Source organism: Dasypus novemcinctus, chromosome 15 (genome assembly GCF_030445035.2).
Source record: "Dasypus novemcinctus isolate mDasNov1 chromosome 15, mDasNov1.1.hap2, whole genome shotgun sequence".
In the NCBI taxonomy this organism is placed as follows: Eukaryota; Metazoa; Chordata; class Mammalia; order Cingulata; family Dasypodidae; genus Dasypus; species Dasypus novemcinctus.
Window position 1 is genome coordinate 3723736 of NC_080687.1, and position 23321 is coordinate 3747056.

The 23321-nt window shown below is 43.0% G+C and overlaps 1 protein-coding gene across 1 annotated transcript in view; it reads left to right on the forward strand.

Moving 5' to 3' along the window:
- Nucleotides 1-829: 829 nt before the first annotated feature.
- Nucleotides 830-23321, forward strand: part of SOHLH2 (spermatogenesis and oogenesis specific basic helix-loop-helix 2) — a 41509-nt gene continuing 19017 nt past the window's right edge. The window contains exons 1-2 of the mRNA XM_058276950.2: nt 830-922; nt 10678-10892. Coding sequence (XP_058132933.1) covers nt 875-922; nt 10678-10892 — 263 coding nt within the window. The 5' untranslated portion in view covers nt 830-874. The remainder of the gene's footprint in view (nt 923-10677; nt 10893-23321) is intronic.

A 23321-nucleotide genomic window follows, 5' to 3' on the forward strand; every position in this document is an offset into this window, starting at 1 on the left:
AGTGTCTTTGTGAATATTAGTTTAGGACTCGCTCATCTAGACGCGGGGAGGATGGAAACTTCCCCATCACCGGTGAGGCGGGAAAGGCTCAGCGCCTGGCTCATCCCCTTCTGTGCTGGCGAGCAAACCGCCTCAGACATGGATCCAGACGCGGATTTCCCAGGTACTTAGAAAAGCCTACGACAATCCCCAAGCACACGTATTAAACGTGCCCGTGTTCCCCCACAAGGAACGCAGAATGAGCCCTTCAGAAATTCTTCTGCACCTTCTCTTCGACCCAGACCAGAGCAGAACCCAGCAATGTTTGGCGGGTGCTCCTGAGAAGCAGGTGCCGGCTGCCCCGGGTCCCTGGGTGGCCTGCCCAGCCGCCAGGCCCCGGAGCGCGCTCCCCAGTTCTCAGCTCTGGGGAGCACGCGAGGGCCACGGTGGGCTCCTCCGGCGGGCGCCCCCGCTCGCCGCCCCCAGCAGGCCTGGAGCACCCGGCGGGGGCCACCGAGACACGGGCGGCCTCGCTTTTTCCAGCCGAGAACGCGCGGGCAAAGCTGGTTAAACCAGGGACCAAACCAAGTGCTTCTGAATTTTACATTTCCTGGTGCGGTGGAAAGAAGGCGCCGGGGCAGCACGCGCCTTCCCAACCTCCTGCAAACCCGTCCGTCTGGGAAAGGGGAGCAGAGCCCCAGCGGTCCCCACTTCCCCGCGTTTACACCCGGAAGCCCTCCCGCGACACCCCCGGGCGGGGGGCCTGGCGCGGCCCCTGTCCCTCACCCCGGGCCGGCCGGGAGGGCCACTTTAAGGGCGCGCAGGGCGTGCGCGGCCGCAGCCCGGGCCCGGCAGGAGCGCGGCGGGGCGCGGGCACGGCACGTGGGGCGCGGCCATGGCGGCCTCCCTGCCCGGCGAGGAGCACGGCCGAGCCGGCGCCCAGGTAGGCGGGCGGGGGGCGACGGCGACCGCGAGGACGCGGGCGAGGGCGGGGGGCGGCCGCGGGGCGCACCCGGGCCCTGCCAGGCCGTCCTCCCGGCTGGGCCCTCCGCGGGGCGCTCGGGACGGCGCGGGGCGCGCGCCCCCGGGGCAGGGCAGGCGCGCGGGGCCCGAGGCGCTCACCAAGAAGACCCCGGCCCCGCTCTCCGCCGCCTTCCGGCAGAGGGGCCCGGGGAGCCGGGCCGAGCAGGCTTTGGGGGCGCCCCGGGCCGCCCCCCGCGCAGACCCCCGGGCCCGCCCCCCGGCCGCTCCTCGAGCCCCAAAGGCCCTTATTTGGCCTCCTGCGAGGGGACGCGCCAGAGCCGCGTGGTGACTTTTACGAGGAAACGGAGGCGGCCCCCCGGGCCCGGGGCTCCCCAGGCAGGCCGCGCGCCCCCGGAAGCCCCGCGCAGCGCCGCTCCCGCCTCTCGCTCGAGGACCTGCCGTCCTTCCTGACGGCCTCCGCTGGCTTTCAAGATGGCGGGCCCCGCTTCCGCCTGAGGTGAAGCAGAGCCTCCGCGCGCAGGCCTCGGCAGGGCGGGCCCGCTCGGGGCGCCGCGGGCGCTGGTCGGGGCGGCCGCCTCGCCGGAAGCCCCCGGGCGCCGGGCCGCCCTGCCGGCAACGCGCGGCTCCCCCTGCGGCAGCTGCCGAGGCCCCGGGGCCGGCCTGCCCGCGGAGAGGCGCCCCCGAGGCGGGGAGGCCGAGCCCTCGCGCGGCCTGAAGCGACCCCGGCGGACCCCGGCGCTGGGGCGAGGGGCCGCGGGACCAGGCGCCAGGCCGCCGCCACCCCCGCCCGGAGTTCCTGTGGTTCTCTCTTCTCTTCACACCTTTTTGTGTTTTCTCATCGTTCCCAGCGCATGTGTATTGCTTTTTTTTTTTTTTTTAATCCAACAGAAAAATGGACAGAAAGATTTTCTGTCCAGTGAAGACCAGCGTTCAGATCGTGGCGCTCCCGGGTGAAATGTTAGCGGTGCTGAAAGGCAGTTTTCCAAAGCAGTGTCCTAGAAACGTCGGCGCGTCTTCCTTCTCATCAGTGGCTCCTTCCCGTCACCTGTTCTTTGTTAAAGCCTCAAGGTCTTTTTAGCTGAATAAACATTCAGAGTGAGGGTGATCCTGAGCTCTTCGGCCAGTTGGCGTCACCCCGGGATCGCGGGCGGGACACGCTGCCCTCCGTGTGGGGGGACTGCCCCAGGGGCAGGGGTGCCTCAGGGGCCAGGGCGCTGCTCCCCGGATCAGGGGGTAAGCAGCTCTGTCCGGAGAAACTGGCGCCACTGCATCCTGATGAGGAGGTCCCCGGGGGGAGAGACCCAGCTGGCCGCCCCCCAGCTGCTGGGGCTCAGTAAGCCCCTCTGAAGGAATAAAGGAACAGCGGGCGCAGTGAGGCAGACATAAAGTGGCAGAATGGTTTAAAGTAAAGTTTTAGGGGTAACTCATAGCCCAGGATGCCTGCTTTATAGCTGTTCTTTTAGCACACCCCCCTTTCATTCCGAACCGCATACGGTTCGGAAGATAAATTCTGTGTCATCCTACCTTTAGCAGATAAGTAGTTTTTGGACATTCATAGGTTGCTTCAATTAACCAGGTTAATTCAAAAACAAAATGTCACTATTATGACCACTGATTAATGACTTTCATTAATTCATCAAGGGAATCCCATGCTCTGGTGGAGAGTCACAGATAGTTTGGCTGAGAGTCACATACTGCTGTTGAAGCGCTACTGGAAATAAGGAATGTTTATCCAGTGTGTAAGGGTTGCTAAACTCTGAGCCATCTTAGAATGTAGAGTATTTGAGGGAAGTGGAAGAAAAAGCTTGGTGAGGTTGGTTGCTGTGGCCTTACAAAGGAGCCAGGATTCTAATCCTGATTCACAAAGGGTGGGGCAGGGCCTGAGAGTAGCTCTTGCTGGTGCATTGAGCACACCTGCCATCCCCCTGGTCCACCCAAATTCCACAGCAGAAAATGCTTTTAAAATTTTTACATCTTCAGCAAGTAAATATGATGGAGGAGGAGTGGATTTTCCAAATTAAAAGCCAAGGAGTCACGACAGCCCAAGGCACACGTAGTCCTTAAGGGACCTTGGTTTGAACAAACCAGCTTCTCTTCTAAACGTTAAAAAAAAAAATCCACAGGAAAACCCAAAGTTTAGGAAGCAGATGGGACCAAGTTGCTACTAAAGTGAAAGTATAAAAAAAAACCACAGCTGAAAAGATTTGGAGAAGAAACGGAGTGCCAAGGCAAGCAATTCTGGCACTCTCAGGTTCACCCGTAACAGCCCCGGAGACGGATGTGGGCCAGAGGACTCCCAGGGACCTGCAGCTGGGCGCTCACAGGGCCTGTGGCCCCGCCTTCCCGGGCCCCTCTCCTGTGGCCCCTGCTCTCCGGTCGCCTTCATTCTACTGTGAACTCCTGCTTCCCCGTCAGGAGAGCCCGCTCTCTTGTGGCTCCACTCTCCTCTACCCTAGGCTCTGCTCTCCCATGGGCCCCCCTCCCCTACACACAGCTGGGCCTGTGGCCTGCTATTCCATATACCTATTCTCCTACACGTAGCTGGGCCTGTGACCTGCTACTCCATGGACCAGCTCTCTTATACAGAGCTGGACCTGTGGTCTGCTACCCCATGGACCTGCTCTCCTACACACAGCTCGCCTGAGGCCTGCTACCCCATGGACCTGCTCTCCTATAGACAGCTCGCCTGAGGCCTGCTACCCCATGGACCTCCTCTCCTACAGACAGCTGGACCTGTGGCCTGTTCTCCTAAACACAGCTCGGCTTGTGACCTTCTACCCCATGGACCTGCTCTCCCACACACAGCTTGCCTGTGGCCCTGCTCGCCTCTACCCCAGGCCCTCCCAGCAGCTCCTACTGCAGCAGGAGCAGTGGTAATTTTCACCCCAGGATAAAACTCAGCAAGGGCTCTCTAAAGAAAACGTGCCATCCTTGGACCAGCGTCTCCTGGTGGGTCCCTCCCCAGACCTTATAACTGACTGAGAGCAGAGGACAGGCACCTGCCAGGAGGGCTCCGTCCCCTCCTCCACCTGGACACTGGCTGCTCCTGGGTCTCCCCACCTCCAGCCTTGCTTCTCTCCTACACCCATTCACTCCAGACCCACCGTCTATTGTCCCATTAAATTCAAGACGCTGTCGGGGGACAGATGGCCCAAGTGCAGGCACTCCCGGGCCCACTGCGCATACCCAGCACCTTGTCTCTGGGTCATAATTCTGCTTGGATAACCAAGGGCCACAGGACATTTGGGAAAAATGACAGATTAGGCCAAAATGCACACAGAGCACACTATTCCAGAGGAAACAGGTTATTAAGAGAGCAGAGAAAAAAAATTTAAATTCGAATTCGTATCCTAAAAATATGGTCATAAAAAACTTACCAGAAAAGAGAGCAATCTTAGAAATTAACAGACTAACTGATAATGTAAAAAGAGAGAACAGAATAATCTTCAGTGGAAGAACTGAAGACTGAACTTGTGATCTGAGAAAGAGAGTCGAAGACATCTCGATGTGGGATGACAGACATCCAACTAGTTGAAGACTTAAAAGGAGAGAGAGAGACAGTAAAGGGAGGAAATAATCAAATGGAAGGAAACATCACCAGCTAAAACCCCTGGGTGCCAGGCAGGATGCCTAAGAAAGATCCCTGTTGAGGCACATCCTAGAGAACTGTTGAACCCAGAGAAAAGCATCCAGAGAAAAAGACCTCACCAGCCATGCTGGATGCAGAAGAAAATGACTGGTGTCTCCAGAGTTCAGAGGCGAGTGATTGTGACCACAGAAATCTTCCCCAGGGAAACTGGCATGGAATTGTGAGCATGGTGAGGACGTCGGGTGTGGGATGCCAGTGCTCTGCAGGGTAGCCCGGTGCCTGAGCCTTAGTTAAACCAGATGAATCCAAGAAGGAAGCACATTGGAGGCTCAAGTCACAGTGGGGATCAGAGAAACAAACATCATTAAGCATAAACATTCGTTAGTGAAAGATGTAAGCATTTAATAATGGTTAGAACTGAAATTCCAGATGCTTGCAACGTGAGAGTGTATGGGGTGAAAGGGGGAGACTCTGCCCTGTGGGGGCAGGCTGTAGGTTGAGATTCGTTCATCTCAATTGAAAAGGCCTGTGTGTGCTTATTAAAATATAGGCACTGCTGAGCTCCCAATGGCCAAAGCTGGAGTCACTTGAGTAACAAAATAAACAATAGTAGATTGTAACCCAAAAAATAATGTAAATATCCGTGAGCTCATACTGTTATAAATAAATGGTTGAATAAATAAATATATGGAGGAGAAGGGACATTCTGTAAAGGAGAATTCTCCCTTACAGAAGAATTCCAAATAATAAATGTAGAAGAAATGAAGGATATAGAAAAATCACCATTGGAAAATCACAGCAATGGTTGCTGCAGACAAGATCCACTGATGGATGGTAAATTCCAGGACAAAACTTTCAGAAGTAGGACCTCTGCATAGCTTCCTGTGATCCCCTGGAAATACTACTCATTTAAGGATCCACAAATTCCTCGAGAGCCCCTCTGCGGGAGCTGGTGCTTCAACCCCTCCCCGAGTGTGGACTCTTCTTAGCCAAGCGCTCCCCAGGACAGGGTGGAGGTGGCGCTGCCACCTGGCAGTGTTCAGCCTGCAGCCTCGTGCCCTGGCACGTGATGGAAAGCACCCTGGGCTAGTCGTGAGAGCACACGAATCCGAGTGGCAGGACATCCTACAAATTACCTTCAAAACGTCAGGCGGGAAAAAGGAAAGATGGAGAAACCACGAGAGGTTGGAGGAAACGTGAAGACCACACCACAGAGCAAGGACACGGGTGGGCAAATCGGCGAAGTCCACTAAAGGCGCCTTTATTTAATGGTAGGGCGGTGACGCTCGTTTCCTCGTTTGGTAATGCATCATGGCTGTGTGAGATGTTGATAGTAACAGAAACTGGGAGACGGGTGCCCCTGGCAACCCTTCTGTAAATCTAAAATTAATTCAAAATAAAGGCTCAGGCCCTTAACGGCTTACAAAGCAGAAATAAAGGTTTTAACTCCCAAAGCATTGTTAGGGCAGCAGCAGGGAAAAGGAAAATTTGATAAGCCTAACAGAAGGCATGGAGAAAAAAGAAACAAAATTATAGTAAATAGGAAACGTGAAATAACAAAGAAAGGGAAAAGACAATTTCACATTAAAATCAGTTAATATTAATTACTGTTCATATTAAATTTCTATATTAAAAACAAATCCGATTGTGAAAAAACTAATAATTAAAATATATACCATTAAGAACACACAAAAGCTAAGTGATATAGAAGGATTCAAAATAAAGGGATATAAAAGCTACACTCTATGTAAAATCAAATTTCAGGTGAAAAGCATTAAAAGGGACAAAGGTATATTTTATATATAAGCAATCTCATGTAATTAACCTTTACTATTTATATAATTAATTATATACTTATGAATATCCACTGCATATTTATATACTTATATAAGTAAATATGATAATGCAGTATATATTGTTAAAATTATATTTACATATATTTATACAACTATATATAATTATTATGAACTTTGTGTACCTAATCCATAATAAGAGAGCGCCCGTGGCTGAAAAAGTTAAGTTGACAAGACCATAATGGAAGGGGAGATTTTAACATACCCATCTCAAAAACTGAAAGATCAAATAAGAAAACGGTTAACAAGTTTGACCTAAAAGATATAATGAGCTTTATGACCAACGGAAAATACATATTGTTTTCTAATATCCCATGGAATGTTAAAAACTGTGAATTAGGCCATATTATCAAAATATTCTAAAAAGTAGAAATTCTATAGAACACATTCACTGTTGACAATGCACTGAAAAAAAAAAAAAGCAACTAATAAATACCCAAACAAAACACTACCCTCTTAAAAACACTTTTTTAAGTAACTCTAAGGTTTAAATGAAAATATAAACTGAAATTACAAAACACTTAGCAATGAATGAACATGAACTCACTATCAGAATTTGTGGGGTGGGATACAGCTAAGTGCAACTTGGAAGAAAACTTGGATCTTCTGCCATACTGTCCAAAAGAACTTTCTCTGATGCTGGAAATTTTCTGTAATAACAATGCTTTTTGAGTTCTTGGAGTGTGGCTTGTGCAACTGAAGTGAATTTTAAATTTTATTTAATTTTAACTGATATACATTTAAATTTAAATAGCCACATGAGGCTACCATATTGGACAACACAGTTGTAAAGTATTACCAGAAAAAGAGGGATAGAAAGGAATTAATTAAATAGCAATCTCTAGTTAGGAAGAGAGCAAGATTAAATCAACGCTAATAATAAATATATGTACAATTTAAAATTAATGTAAAAATAGATGAAATGGATTTTTAAAAAACATACATGAACAAAATTCACTTGAGATATAAAACTTAAAATTTTTGCTAGCAATGCAGTGATGACTTGACCCTAATCTATTAGTCATTCACTTCCTAACAGATTAAAGAGAAAAAAATAATATGATCGTGTCGATACTGAAAAAGTATTTGATAAGCTTCATCACCCATTTCTGATTTTAAATTCTTAGTTGCCAAATAGAAAAGAACTTCTTTTACTCCATAAAGGTTATTGATCAGACTCCTTCAATAACTATCGTATTTAGTGTTGAAAGGGGAAATTTTCCCAGGAACAGTGGCCACTGCCACCGCCTTCCCTGGTGTTTTGGATGTCCCAGCCTGTGCCGGAAGATCAAGCAATAAAAGGTATCAGTTCTGGAAACAGAGACAGCAATGACTGTTTACCTAGGAAATTCAGAAGAATGAGCTAAAGTGTATTGGAATTAATTAGAAAGTTCCATACAGTACTTGAAGCAGATTCCTGCTATAGAAATCAATAGCACTTCTCTGTCAACTACTGCATACTCAGCCAGCAAATATAGTGGGTGAGGACAGGTAGCCCCTTCACAGTGACCCCCAAATGTTGAAATATATGGTAATAAGTTTACAAGGACACACACAAAATATATACAAAGGTAGCTATAAAACTGAAGAATTTTTTAAAAATCCTAGAATTCTGAGAGTCACACCTCCTAAATAGGAAGATTTAATGTGATAATGATATTTCCTAATTAATCTTTCAAATAATGCAACCATAATAAAAATCCTAACAGGATTCCTTACAGACCCTGATAAGTATTAATAAATTGTTTGAAGAGAAACTAGGAAAATAAGAATAAAATTGAAAAGAATGGGTCACCTGCTCTATCATATATCAAAATATGCTATAAAGAGCTAGAAATTAAACAGTATGGTATTAACCAGGAATAGACAGATAGATCAGCAGGTCAGAATAAAGTCCAGAAGAACATACATATATGTGTTTTATATATAAAGGTGGCATTTCAATACATTGATGAAAGGTTAGCCTGCTTAATATTTTGGGGAAATTTGCTCTGCATTTGAAAATGATGAAATTAAATAACTACCTCACTTTAAATCTCCAAATAAATTCATGTGCAATAAAAGTGTAAAAGTATTATAATACATTATCAAACATTTTAATAATATTCATGTAGAATGGCTTTGTAAGCAAGACAAAATTCACCAAAGCCATAAAAAAACAGTTGTCAGATTTGTTACTAAATATGAAACACTTTCTGTGATAAGGAATTCTGTAGTCAAAAGTTAAAAGCCAAGTGGCAGTCTGGAAAAAAAGTAGTTGCCCAGCATCCAGGATATCTAAACTACAGAGCAATAAAAAAACGTCACAGTAAGGAGAAAGGTGGTGGACATAGGTCATAAATAGCCATTTCTCACAAGAAGAAATGCAATGCAAATTTCCACTAAAATGGAAAGAATACTCAACTTCACTATTAATTAGAGAAATGCAAATGAAAAGGAGAACCAAGGGTGTTTTGCTTATAATATTGTCAAAAATGAAATAGAGTGGTTTAAGAATAGCCAGTCTTATTGAGGGTTTTAGAGAAAAAGGTACTCACTTAGACTGTTGGTGGGAACATACTTTGTTTAGCTTTGTAAGAACTACTTGTCGGTATTGAAGTTGAAAAGCAAAAGCTTACCTTCTGATCTTGAAAACTTGACTCTAGGATATATACTTCTTTGTACAAAGATTCATTACATAGGTGTTCACTGCAGCATTGTAATAACATCAAAGTCCAACATTAGGAGAATGGTTCAATATGTTATTAAAATTGTATAGTAAAATACAATGTGGATATATTTTCTCATCTTCTTAAATGAGGAAGACTGGATGAAGATGACAAAGTGGCTCAAATGGCTTTCTCTCTGTCCATCCCAGATCCTAACAGATGATAGAAAAATTGAGAAGGCTGGAAAATGAGAAAGAATGTTCCCAGTAAACTGGATTTTTTGAGAAATTGCTTAACTTATTGTTAAGTGAAAACAACTCACTTTTTTTCATGCAATATCCCATTAAAAATTCTATATATGTATATATATGTTATAAACACACAGAAATTGTTTAGAAAGATATAGACAAAACTGTTGACAGTGGTTGCTTCTAGAAAGAGGATTGAGTTGGGGTAGAAGTAGGTGGTAATGGAAGACTTCCAGTTTTTTTGAAAAAGGAAGGAGAATTAGAAGGCAGGCATATGGAAGTGCAGAAATGCTGCTTCGCTGAAGCTCTTGCCTTGTTGTTTGTACCTCTTCTCTTCTCTCCTGCAACCCTTGGGTCATCTACGCCAGCCTCCTGCCCTGCAGAGTTGTGCCTTTGGCAAACCATCTTTTCTTCCAACAAGAATTTCCAGTTCCTTCACTCACTTCTTTTAGCTTCAATGCTAGTCAGTTTCCAAATCCATTTTCTCAGGGTACTGATCTATGGCCTGGCAATCCCAACTGCCTACTGACTGTTCCACTGATTCAGACATCCCCATTCTTGCTTTAGGGAATAAAATGTAGAGAAATAAAAGGTAAAGAAGGAAATTTATTTGTATTTTTTCCTAATTAAATGTGTTTGAAAATATCTCCAAATGGGAATAAAGAATCTTTTTGGTTCTTAATATTGGGATTTGAATAATATGTATATTTCATTCAAAGGACTTTCTTTAAGTGTTTCTTAAGCTTCAAGGAACTTAGATCTTTCTCCTCTGGCATGTGTGTTTCACTGAAATAAATTGAGTGGGAGAGCCACAGGTTTGTGTCTCTTAACTGGTCAGGTCTTCCAGGGGGAGGGATGGCGGGAAATTGGGCCATAAGAATCCCATCTTGGGGAGCAGATGTAGTTCAGTGGCTGAGCACCTGCTTCCCACATATGAGGTCCCAGTTTCGATCCCTGATACCTCCTAAAAACAAACAAATGAAAAAACCAACTCTTTGGGGAGTGAATGTAGCTCAGTGGTTGAGTGCCTGCTTCCCATATATGAAGTCGTACGTGCAATTCCTGGTACCTTCTTTAAGAAAATATATTGTTAATAGGATGAGAGAGAAACTTGCAGGAAAACCACAGTAGAAGAACATTTATAGGCAGAATTTAAGAAATAGTGTGAACCTTCAGACCCATTCACTCTTCAGGTACCGAGATGTGCAGTTAAAGGTCCCTGTCTTTGAGGAACTGTGGGCTACCATTTAGGCCAGCTGCATAGCAGACGCATTATTTGTAATCATATTTATTTTGTCCTTCTGTACATTGTATCTTCTCTGTAACTGGCTATTAATTAAATCATGTGCTGTTTGTGCTGTTTCCTTCTCTTTCAGGCAAAAATAGACCTCTTATTAGTTGGAGATATCATCGTTGGGAACCTGGCTGATATTGTACAGAAATTATTTTCAAGTACAGTAAAAATCACAATAACCGTTAGTGATGTGAAGCAGGCAGCAGTATTTTTGGATGGCTGCACATTCAACATGGTTTTCCTGAAGACGGCTTCTTTACCAAATGCTGAGGAGCTGGAAGCTGTCAAATTAATTAGGTAAACTTCAAAATGTTGACTCCACTTCTAGGTTTATTAAAGCGTATTTCTATAAAAATCCTCAAAAGACAGTATTTTTACTTCAGTTGTTAAAATTAGGGATATTTTTATGGGCAAAATCCACCTGTTATTGCCAGTTTGATGTGCTATTATAAGAATTATCATTTTAACTTAAAAAATAACAGGTATGGGAGAGAATGATAAGAATTAGTCATGATTTTTTTTGGCATATAATGCTTGCATTGTTCCCATAAGTACTCGTTTTTAATAATTGTCATTAAAATGGCACATCCTTTCAGAGTTGATTTATTTGTGTGGCAGACACCAAAGCCTGTGTGCACTCTTAGCTCTGTCCTTAGCTGAGGGTGTCTCTTTCCAGAGATGTCCTAAGGTGAAGGGCTCCATCTTTAGAGAGCCATGAGGCCTTCTGGATGCATTCAGCCTGGGTCACAACTACCCCCAGTGTTCTTGCTTAACCTTCTAGCTCCAGAGAAGGTCTGCTTGTGTTTTCTCCCCTCCAGCCCTAGAGAGTCCACTGATGCGAACATCTGGTTCTTGCCTGCCTGATTGCAGAGGAGTTTACTTAAACAGGGTAGGGCACAATGAATTTGTTCCCTTTCCATGAGAAAACATGATAGAATAAGTAGAATTTTAAATAATACTGGAATATATGAGGGCTTGAAAGTTCTAAGACAAGATTTGATTCCTGAATAAAAAAGAACAAATTATGTTAGGAGAAAAGAAATGTTGCAGTGGGCAGAGGCCAAAGCCATAAAAAAATAAATAAATTACACACACATCCAAACATACATATGGCAGCTACTCATGGGACCACCTAGAGGTTCTGAGAACAACAGCTCTGTGTGGGCGAGGGCAGATTTCCATCATTCCAACTAACAAATGGGAAAACTGAGGATGTGACTTACATAAGATGATGTGGTTTGTTTTGACAAAACTCAGACCAGAACCCTTTACTCTTTCCTTCATGTTTTTTCTAAAAGTCCTTAATTATTTGTCTTCTGTACTAAAATTTCTCAAAATATGGATAGGTCCAAGAAAACTTTTTACCTTATTCCTCTCTCTGGGCACTTTATGTCCCTCTCCAGTGAGTGAGAAACTTCTAATAGAGTAGAAGTGTCCATAATTTTTTTACTTTTGGGCACATGATTTTAAAAAATATATATATATATGTGTATAAGCCATATGGATATTTATTGAAAATGAAGTTCGCCTGTTAGCTACAATGTTAGGCTTGTTTTAGAATAAAATGAAAACAACCTTCAATTTATATCTATGGAAGAACCTTTTTTAAATTTAAACTTCTTTATTTTGACATGTAAGCATGCAAAAAAATTCTGTAACATTCACCAGTCCATAAGAAAAAGAGATTTTAATATGGAAGTAAGAAAAACCCAACTTCAGAAAAAAGGACTGCTCTGCATAATTAAATAAATCTTATAATTTAGTAAATTTAGTTTAATAAGAAACTCACTACATTGTCCTTATTCCCATTGTGCTTCCCATTGGATTTTTTAATATGTATTTTTATTTGAGAAGTTGTGAGCTTACATAACAATCATGAATAATGTGCACAAGTCTCGTATTTCACCCCTCCACCAACACCTTACTTACATTGTTACAAATGTTGTGGAACATTTGTTACAGATTATGAAAGAACTTCATCAGACTATTACCGCTAACTACGGTCCATAGGGTACACGTGGTGTGTTTTTCCATACCCCCTGTATTATTAACACCATGTATTAGTATTGTGTATTTATTATAGTTCAGGAGAGAGCATTCATATTTGTGCTCTCAACCACTGTCCATCTTCTACCACATGGTTTATGCAGTCCCATGCCTTGTATATTCTATCCACAGTGAAGTGGCCTTCACTTTCATCACAGAGTTGAGATCACCTCAGTAAATTTTTTAACATTTTCCTTAGTCCAAAAGAAAAGACCCCATACCCCGCTATTATTGACCCTTAGCATCGATAAAGTAACTTCTTTGATGTCAATGCAAGAATATTACAATATTGCTGTTAACTATAGTCCATAACTTACATTAATTGTATTTTTCCCATGCATCATCATATTCTTAACACCTTGTAATAGTGATATAAATTTGTTCTAGTTTATAGAAGAATATTCTTGTATTTGTACTATTACCCACAATCCTCATCCACCTCTGGGTTTGCTCTGTTATTCAGTCCCTAGATTATTCTCTAGCTTTCTTTCAATTGACATTTACATCCCTAGACTACTCCTTTCAGCCACAACCCCATTCATAAACAAACCATGGTAGTTATATTCACTATAATGTGTTATCATCAACTCTATCCATTTCCATACTTTGCAGTCAAGTTAATTAAAACTTCTATATACATTAAGCATCAGTATGCCTTCTCAGCCCTCATTTTATCTCCTAGTAACCTATACTCTAGGTTTTAACTCCATGTGTTTATTCTTCATATTTAGTTCATCTTAGACTGTACAATATTTGTCCTTTTGTGTCTGGCCTGTTTCACTCAGTTTCACTCAGAACCTCAAGGTTCATCCATGTTGTCATATGTGTCCCAATTTCATTTCTTCTTACAACAGTATAGTATTCCATCATATGTATACACCAATTTTGTTTATCATTCATCAGTTGATGGACACTTGGGTTGTTTTCATCTTTTGGCAGTTGTGAATAATGCACACATTAGTGTGCAAATGTCTGTTTGCTACCTGTTTTCAGTTTTTCTGGATATATTGGTAGTAAAGGAATTGCTGGATCATGTGGTAGTTTTATATCTAGGTTCCTGAGGAACCACCAAACTGTCTTCCAAAGAGGTTGCACCATTCTACATTCCACCAACAGTGAAGGAGTGTTCCTATTTCTCTACATCCTCTCTAGTACTTGTTGTTTTCTTTTTTTTAATTTTAATTATTATTAATGGCCATTCTGTGAGGCATGAGATGATTTCTCATTGTAGTTTTGATTTGCATTTTCCTAATAGCTATTGATATTGAACATTTTTTCATGTGCTTTTTTTTTTTGCCATTTATATTTCCTCTTTGGAGAAATGTCTAAGTCTTTTGCCCATTTTTAAATTGGATTGTTTGCTCTTTTATTGTTGAGTTGTATGATCTTTTTATTTGGCATGGAAATCAAACCCTTGTTGGATATGTGGTTTCCAAATATCAGTATTTTCTCCCATTGAACGGTCTGCCTTTTCACCTTCTTGGCAAAGTCCTGTGAATCACAAAAGTGTTTAAGTGTGAGGAGGTCCCATTTATCCATTTTTTCCTTTTGATGCTTGAGCTTTCAATGTAAGATTTAAGAAACCACTGCCTACTACCAGGTCTTGAAGATGTTTCCCTACATTTTCTTCTAGGAGTTTTATGGTTCCACCTTTTTTATTTAGATCTTTGATCAGTTTTGAGCTAATTTTTCTATAAGGTATGAGATAGGGGTCTTCTTTCTTTTGACTATGGATATACCATTCTCCCAGCACCAATTGTTGAATAGACTGTTGTGGCCCAGCTGGTGGGCTTGACAGCGTTGTCAAAAATCACTTGACCATAGATGTGAAAGTCTGTTTCCAAACCATCAGTCTGGTTTAATTGGTCTATATGTCTATCTCTACATCAGTACCAAGCTGTTTTTAACACTGTGGCTAGGTGATATGTTTAAAGTCAGAAAGCGAGTGTCTTCCAACTTCGTTCTTCCTTTTTAAGATGTGTCTGGCTATTTGGGACCCCTTACCCTTCCAAATAAATTTGATAATTTGATTTTCCATTTCTTTTAAAAAGTCTGTTGGAATTTTTTTTTTTGGTCAGGATTGCATTGAGTCTATATATCAATTTGGGTAGAATTGGCATCTTAATGATGTTTAGTCTTCCAATTCGTAAACACAGAATGATCTTCCATTTATTTGGTCTTCTTTGATTTCTTTTAGCAATACATTGTAGTTTTCTTTTTCTTTTTTCTTTTTCCAATGAGTCAAGTTAAACTTTATTTGTGCTTCAAAATTGAAATACAAAACACAGTGACAACTTTGTAGGTAATCCATTCAGTCAGGTTTCTCGAGGCAGAATATTTGTTCCTCCTGAAACTTCCCCCAACAGAGAACAGTCACGTTAGTTAATCTCGATTTACAATCACTGCAGTCCTGCCTGAACCGAAGACTGCCCCCGGATCACCTAGTCTGGGATGTTCTTAGTTGTACCCTTACAATTGCCAAAGATTTTCTGAGACAATCTCATTCCTTGGCTACTTCTGAAAATGAAGCACAAAGGAGCTCTAAATGATTCTCCATTTTTTAAAAATGATAAATTATTAGCAATTGGCAGCAGAGGCAAAGCCATTCTGGTCTTGTCTGGCATCACTGGGAAACAACCTCTGGCAAAGCAGTTCACAGTTCTGTCTCGCACACCACTGGCACCTAGCAAAGAAAAGAGGCATTCTCTGACGTCTTCCTGCTGCTCAGCAGACCTTAAGTCCGGGGTGAGGGAAGACAAACCCCTGCTTCCTCAGGCCTGCTAGGAAGGTGTCCTGCTCGCAGGCCAGGAGGGACATTCGGCTTCTGGTCCAGGTCAAGGGCAGCTGACCTGGACCTTTGCCTTTACAGAAATCTCATCATGAACATCTTTATACTCAACATAAAATAACGATTTTCATGTGACTTTGTTCAAGGTCCACAACACCTTTCATTTTAAGGATTCAACCGTTACTCTTAGCTTCATCCTGCAGTTAGTTTCTCCCAGTCTCTTCAGCTGCCAAAGAAAGGTCAGCACAAAAGGCCAGCGCCTGCTTGGCGCACTCAGTACCGACGTCAGCCACCATGACAGCCGCGCAGCAGGCTTCGGAAAGCCATTGTAGTTTCCTGAATGCAAGTGCTTTACGTCCTTTTCTAAGTTTATTCCTAAATATATGATTCTTTTAGTTGCTATTGTAAATTGAATTTTTCCCCTGACTTTCTTCTCAGATTGCTAATTACTAGTGTATAGAAACCATACTGATTTTTGCATATTAATCTTATATCTGTCCACTCTGCTGAACTCTTTTATTAGCCGTAGTAACTTTAAATATTTTCTGTTTTTCAGGACTTTCTAGGTGTAGGATCATATCATCTTCAAATAATCAAAGTTTTATTTCTTACTTTCCAATCTGGATACCCTTTATTTCTTTTTTTGCCTGTGCCCTAGCTAGAATCTCTAGTACTATATTGAACGACGGTGGTAATGGTGGACCTCCTTATCTTGTTCCCAGTCTCAATGGCAAAGCTCTCAATCTTTCACCATTGAGTACAATGATAGCTGTGAGTTTTTCATACGTACCCTTTATCATGTTGAGAAAGTTTCCTTCAATTCCTATTTTTAGAATACTTCTCATCAAGTAAGCATGCTGGATTTTGTCTAAAGCCTTTTCTGTATCAATCGAGATGATCATATGATTTTTCTTCTTTGATTTATTAATGTGATGAATTACATTGATTGATTTTCTTATGTTGAACTACCCTTGCATGCCTGGTATAAAACCTACTTGATCATGATGAATGGTTCTTTTAATATGTTGCTGGATTCAATTTGTGAGGATTTTGTTAAGGATTTTTTGCATCTATATTCATTAGGGAATTAGGTCTTTAATTTTATTTTCTCATAGTATCTATCTGGCTTTGGTATTAGAGTGATATTGGCTTAATAGATTTGAGTTTGGCAGCATTTTTTCCTGTTCAGTTTTTTGGAAGAGTTTAAGATTGGTGTTAAATCTTCTTTGAATGCTAGGTAGAATTCACCTGTGAAGCCATCTCGTCCAGGGATTTTCATTTTGGGGAGGTTTTTGTTGTTGTTGTTGTTGTTTAATTTATTTTTAAAGGAACTTTTGATTATGTCAATGTTACATTAAAATATAGGGAATTCCCATTACCCCACCTCCCCAACACGCTTTCCCCCAATAATAACATCTTTCATTAGTGTGGTACATTTGTTACAATTGATGAACAGTTATTGAAGCATTGCTACCAAACATAACCTATAGTTTACATGATAGTTTACATTTTGCATTGCACAATTTTATAGGTTTCGATGGAATGTATAACAGCTGTATCCATCACTGAAATGTCATGCAGAACATGCCCTATGTTACCCCTTTTCTTCCTGGGTAGGTTTCGATAACTGTTTCAATATCATTACTTGTGATTGGTTTGTTGAGAATTTCTATTTCTTCTAGGGTCAGTGTAGGTTGTTCATATGTTCCTAGGAATTTGTCCTTTTCCTCTTTTGTCTAGCTTATTGGTATACATTTGCTCATAGTATCCTCTTATGACGTTTTTATTTCTGTGGTGGTCAGTAATAATGTCCCCCATTTTCATTTCTGATTTTATTTATTTGCATATTCTCTCTTTTTTTCCTTGTTAGTCTAGATAAGGATTTTCCAATTTTGTTGATCTTCTTGAAGAACCAACTTTTGGTTTTGTTAATTCTCTCTACTGTTTCGTTCTCAATTTTATTTATTTTTGCTCTGGTCTTTGTTTTTCATTCCTTCTGCTTGCTTTGAGCATAGTTTACTGTGTTTTTTCTAGTTCTTCCAGCTATGTAGTTACGTCATTGATTTTAGCTCTTTCTTATTTTTTAATGTAAAGCATTGAGGGATATATTTTCCCTCTCAGCACTGCCTTCACTATGTCCCAGACTTTCTATCCAGTGCTTAGAGTGGTGTGTTGAAATCTCCAACTGTTATTGTAAATCCATCTATTTCTCCCTTCAGATTTTCCAGGGTTTTTCTCATGTCATTTGGAGGATCCTGGATAGGTGTGTGTACATTTGTGATTGTTATTTCTTCCTGGTGAATTGCCCTGTTTATTACTATATAGTGTACTTCCTTTTCTTTAATAGCAGCTTTACTGTTAAAGTCTGTTTCATCTGATAAATATAGCTCTCCAGCTTTTTTGTTGTGTTGTTACTGAATGTGTGGAATATCTTTTTCCAGCCTTTTATTTTCAGTCTATTTGGGTCTATTTGGGTCTGAGGTGAGTCTCTTGTAGATAGCCTAAAGATGGCTTATATTTTCTTATCCATTCTACCAGTCGGTGTTTTTCAGTTGGGGAGTTTAATCCATTAACATTCCATGTTATTACTGTAAAGGCAATTCTTCACCCATATTAAGCTTTGGGTATTATGTCATATCTTATTTTCACCACTCTTTTTACACTTTTCGTTACTTTAACTGATATAATTTTCATTTTTAGGCTTTTTTCTGAGCCTCTCTGTCCTGTCTTTTCTTTTCAGGTTGTAGCACTCCCTTTAGTATTTCCAGCAAAGCTGGTCTTTTGGTTACAGACTCACAGTTTCTGTTTATCGGTGAATATTCTAAGCTCACCTTCATTTTCGAAAAACAGGCTTGCTGATAGAAGAATCTTGGCTGACAGTTTTTCTTTCAGTATCTTTTTTTTGTCCTCCTCCCCACCCCTGCTGTTTTTGCTGTCTGTGTCCATTTGCTGTGTGATCTTCTGTATCTATTTCTCTTTTTGTCTTCTCTTCTTGTCTTTCTCCTCTAGGATTCACTGGGATTCGATCCTGGAGACAGCTTCCCTTTCTATTATGCCGCCTCAGTTCCTAGTCTCTGCTTTACTTCATCGTGACTCTCCCCTTCGTCTCTCTTTTGTTACATCATCATCTTGCTGTGTGACTCTCTTACGTGGGCACTCAGCTTCCCACGCAGGCACTGGCTTGCTGTGTGGGCACTCATGTGGGCACTTGGCTCACCTCATGGGCACTCGGCTCACCACATGGGCACTCATGTGGAGCTTGGCTTGCCATCAGGCACTCATGCGGGCACTGGCTCCCCACACAGGCACTCGCGTGGGTACTTGGCTCACCACTTGGGCACTCGACTCGCTGTGTGGGCACTCGACTCACTGTGTGGGCACTGGATCACCACGCAGGCAGGCTTTCTCTTTTACTTTTTTTACCAGGAGGTCCCAGGGATTGAACCTGGGTCCTCCCATGTGGTAGGCGGAAGCCCTATCACTCGTCCACATCCATTTCAGTATCTTAAATATATCACACCACTGCCTTCTTGTCTCCATGGTTTCTGATGAAAAATCAGCATTTACTCTTATTGGGCATACTTTGTAAGTGATACATTGCTTTTCTCTTGCTGTTCTCAGGATTCACTCTTTATCTTTAGCATCTGACATTCTGATTAGTTTGTGTCTTGGAGTAGGTTTATTAGGACATATTCAGAGGGGAGTATGTCATGCTTCTTGGGCACAGATATATATGTCCTTTAATAGGTTTGGGAAATTTTCCACCACTATTTTCTCAAATATTCCTTCTGCCCTTTTTCCCTTCTGGAACACCCATAACTTGTATGTTTGTACATCTCTTGCCATTTTTTAGTTCTGAGACCCTGTTCAATTTTTCCATTCTTTATCTGTTCTTTTTTATGTTTGCTCTCAGAGGCCCTGTTTTCAAACTGAACCTTTCTTCTGCCTCTTCAAATCTACTGTTGTATGCCTCCAGTGTATTTTTCATTTCATTTATTGAGCAGTTCATTCCCATAAGATCTGCTATTTTCTATGTATACTTAGAAATTTTTCTTTGTGCTCACCCAGTGTCTTCTCACTGTCCTTAATCTCTTTAGCCATCTCATTGGCTTTATTAAGGAGATTTGTTTAAATATCTATGATTAGTTGTCTCAACTCCTTTATGTCATCCAGATGCTTAGTTTTTTCCCTTGACTGGGCCATATTTTCCTGTTTATTTTGTATAGATTGTAAGTTTTTGTGATGTCTCAGTATCTCATTTACTAGATGTATTTTTCTGGGTCAATATCTCTATGTAGTCAGGGGCTTTCTGTTTGACTGATTTTGTGCTACAGCCCCTCTTTGATACTTGTTTCAACTTAATTTGTAACTTTATAGGGGCTCATGTCTAGCCAGTCAGAATTTTTTCAGCTCTTTTTCATGTTTTTTTGCCCTTACTGGTTACAGAGTAGGAGCTGAGGATGAGGTTGGTGCTTTAAGCCATGGAGGCTGAAGCTGTACATGTTGCCTCAGTAACCAGAGAAGATTCTCCTACTTTTCTCCCTGCCAGGGGTAGGGACAGAAGCACAACCGTGTGCAGTAGTCCAAACCACGTAGGCCAAGATCATCTGTAGTTGCCCAGAGAGACTGATGAAACCTAACGTCCCTTCCTTCCCTGCCTGGGATAATGATGCAACCTCAGGTGTGGGCATCAGACTAAGTCATGCTGGTCAAAACTGACCACACTTGCCCAGATAGACGATGACGCGCTGGCCCTGCTCCTCCTGTGCCAGGCCCGGGGATGGAGCCACAGGTGTGCCTGACAGTCTTGTCTGTGCAGGCTGAAAGTACCTGCAGTTGCCCGAAGAGACCTTCTCTCTGTCAGGAGCAGGGATGGAGCCACAGATGTGCCCAACAGTCCACTCCATGTGGGTGGAGAGCTCCTGCAGTTCCCTGAGAGGCTGAGGGAGCACTGTCCCAAGAGGCTGAGGGAGCACTGTTCTGCTTGCCCTGTCAGGGGCGGGGCTGGAACCAGCAGTCTAGTCCATGCAGGCTGAAAGCGACTACAGTTGCCCAGAGAGGTGGTGCAGGTCCCCCAGCTTCCTCCCTGGAGGCAGTGCTGGGGCCTCGGCCAGAGCTGCAGTCCAGTCTGGTGGAAGAAGCCAGTCCCTCCTGTCCCTGTGATTTGCAGTCTGTGCCACTCCCTTCACGCTGGGGGCAGAGTTAAAATGGCAGCTACCAGCCTCTTTCCAATTTGGACATTTTCAGACTTCAGCTGTTCTTAGGACTGGACTTTAGCCAGCTGAATTTACTAATGAGTAGCTGAAGCCAGTGCCTGATAGTCTCTTCCTCCCCCACTTTTGGGAAATGGAGATTCCAACTCCAGCCAGGGAATAGCTCCCGACGCGGCTTGCACCATCAGCAAGGGGTGGGCACTGGCCTCTGCGGCGTGGTGCCCTCTACTCACGCATCTTCTCTGCAGATGGGCAGTCTCCTCCTTCCAGTCTTCCAAGGATGTTGCAGGATGCACTTCTGGCCTCCTGGGCCCCCCAGACAGGTGCTTTGGGTAGCTCTGGGTGATTACTAACTGCCCTGTAGTATGAGCTGACTCTTGGAATGCCTTACTCTGCCACCATCTTGCCTCTTCTTTCCAGAAGAACCATGTTTTAAGCTTGGTGCTAATCATTAATAAAAAAAAATTTTTTTTTGAAGGACCAGGGATTAAACATGGGACCTTGTTTGTGGGAAGCTGGCGTTCAACCACCGAGCCACATCTGCTTCCCTGAGTTGGTTTTTTAATTTGTTTGCTTTTTGTTTATTCAGGAGGCACTGGCAACTGAACCAGGGAGCTCCCATGTGGGAGGTGGGTGCTCAGGTGCTCGAGCCACATCCACTCCCCCATTAATCAATTTGATTAGGCCAGTCCCCTAACTATGAGACAAAAAATTTCTGTTGTTTCAAACCGCCCAGCCTGTGGTATTTTGCTGTGGAAGCCCAGGAAAGTAAGACATGGGTTAACATTTCTGACGAAAGTCCCTAATTTTATTTCATTCATAAATACATTGAGAGGATGCATCTTAATGGCACTAAATAACCTCAGACACTTGCTCTGTGGTAAAATATTTCCTGGTAGTCCTAGGAGTCATGCTTGGCTCCAGAAGAGCAGGGATATTTCACTCCAGGCTTCAGTCTGTTCTCAAAATTGAGCCACCATCAAAGGGCAGGTAATTTATAATTCAGACACATCCGGATACTTTATCATCTAACGACTGGTACAGAAATTTGAAATACACTTTGAGCTCATCAGCAATCTGTAAATTCTCCCTGAAATTTGAATTTTCCTTTTTATAAAATGGCTCTGCAGTTCTTAAAATTCCATGATTCCTTTGAGCACAGGGCAGTTCATCAGTAGGAAAGGAATGCAGAAAGTATTTCCATCTGCTCAGTTTGCAAATCAAGTCTGGATTTAATTTTGTTCTTCTCTGTGTAGTTTTAAGTTGCCCGTGATCAGTTAACTTGTTATTTACTAAGAAAAGCAAATCTTGGGAGCCACAAATATCTAACAAGTTGTCCTTTTATGTCACTAATTCCCAAACATCCTTAACTTGACAGTGCAACTCAGTAAATTTTACTCACCAGTTTGCATGACCTAATCTCCTGAGTACTTGACAATAAACAAGGTTAACATCGGCAGTGGATATTTGTGGGAACTGAGGAAAGTTCTCAATCTGTTAATTTCTAACATCAGGTCACGTGATGAGCCTGACTTAGGAAATTCACAGCAGAAACCCTTCTGGGGACTGCTTGTGACATCAGGGGCCTCACCCTGCACTATCAGCCAGAATAAACTACCAGGACTTCCTTTTTCCATCCTGTGACAGATGCCTTCTTGGTAGCAAGTGGACCCAAGGTTTTCTTACTATAGAAAACGATTTTCTCACTAGATCCTTGTAACTAAGTAGGTAAGGAAGGATGAGCATGGCTGTTGCGTACAAGGTCATCTGACCACTTCCGGCCCATGACTGCAGCGGGTAGCCAGGCAAGAAGGCCACCTCCAAGGAGGACACTGGCCTCAGACCCTTGAAGTCCTTGTGGCTGAAGAGGAAGCGAGTTGAGAGCCTTCCAGGCCTCCCCAGAGAATTGGAGTGCTGGGTCCCCTTCGGGCAGCAGCAGGTGGAGCTCAGCTTAGAGCTCCTCTGCAGGGTCATTTCTCTGCAGCTCCCAGGGACAAGACCCGGGCAGAGGTTGAGAAGGGGAGGGCATGCTGCAGAAGGAGCCGAGTGTGCCAGGAGGCAGGCAGTGGGCATGCAGGCTCGGGGCCCTACCTTGTGCTTCAGCATCCAGGCAGAGTGCAGGGAGCCACCGTGACCCCTAAGCAGTAGAGTCTGTGAATCGCGAGAAAGGAATTGTCCCCAAATCAGTTGCAAATTTTAAGAACAGAAGACTTCCGCTGAGGAGGTTGATTTTGGCATCTGGAAGAAGTGGGACTGACTGGGGTAGATAAAAGTGACTTTTGGTTTGTTTTTGCTTTATGCAGTTTTGTTTTACCTAAATTAATTCACAAGGCAGAGGGCATTATCTTGGCAGTCCTGGAAACTGGAAACTCTAAGTTTATAGATTTGTAGAGAATGTGAACGAGCAGCTGAGCCAGTGGACCTGGGAACTTGGTGGTTGCTTGAACGAAGCTCTACGGCAAGGGTTTCACTGGAGGCGAAGCGTTTGGGTTGGTCATTGAGTCTGTGCTGAGACAGAAATCCAGAAATTCCAACTCTGTCTAGTGTAAAGCTGGAAATTTAAAAGTCAGCATGGCATATAAATCCACATATACAAATCTAACATTTTAGGATCAATAAGATAATTTTTCAAAAACAGATATAGGATGATTTCTGAAAGCAAAGATTCTGGGTTATTTT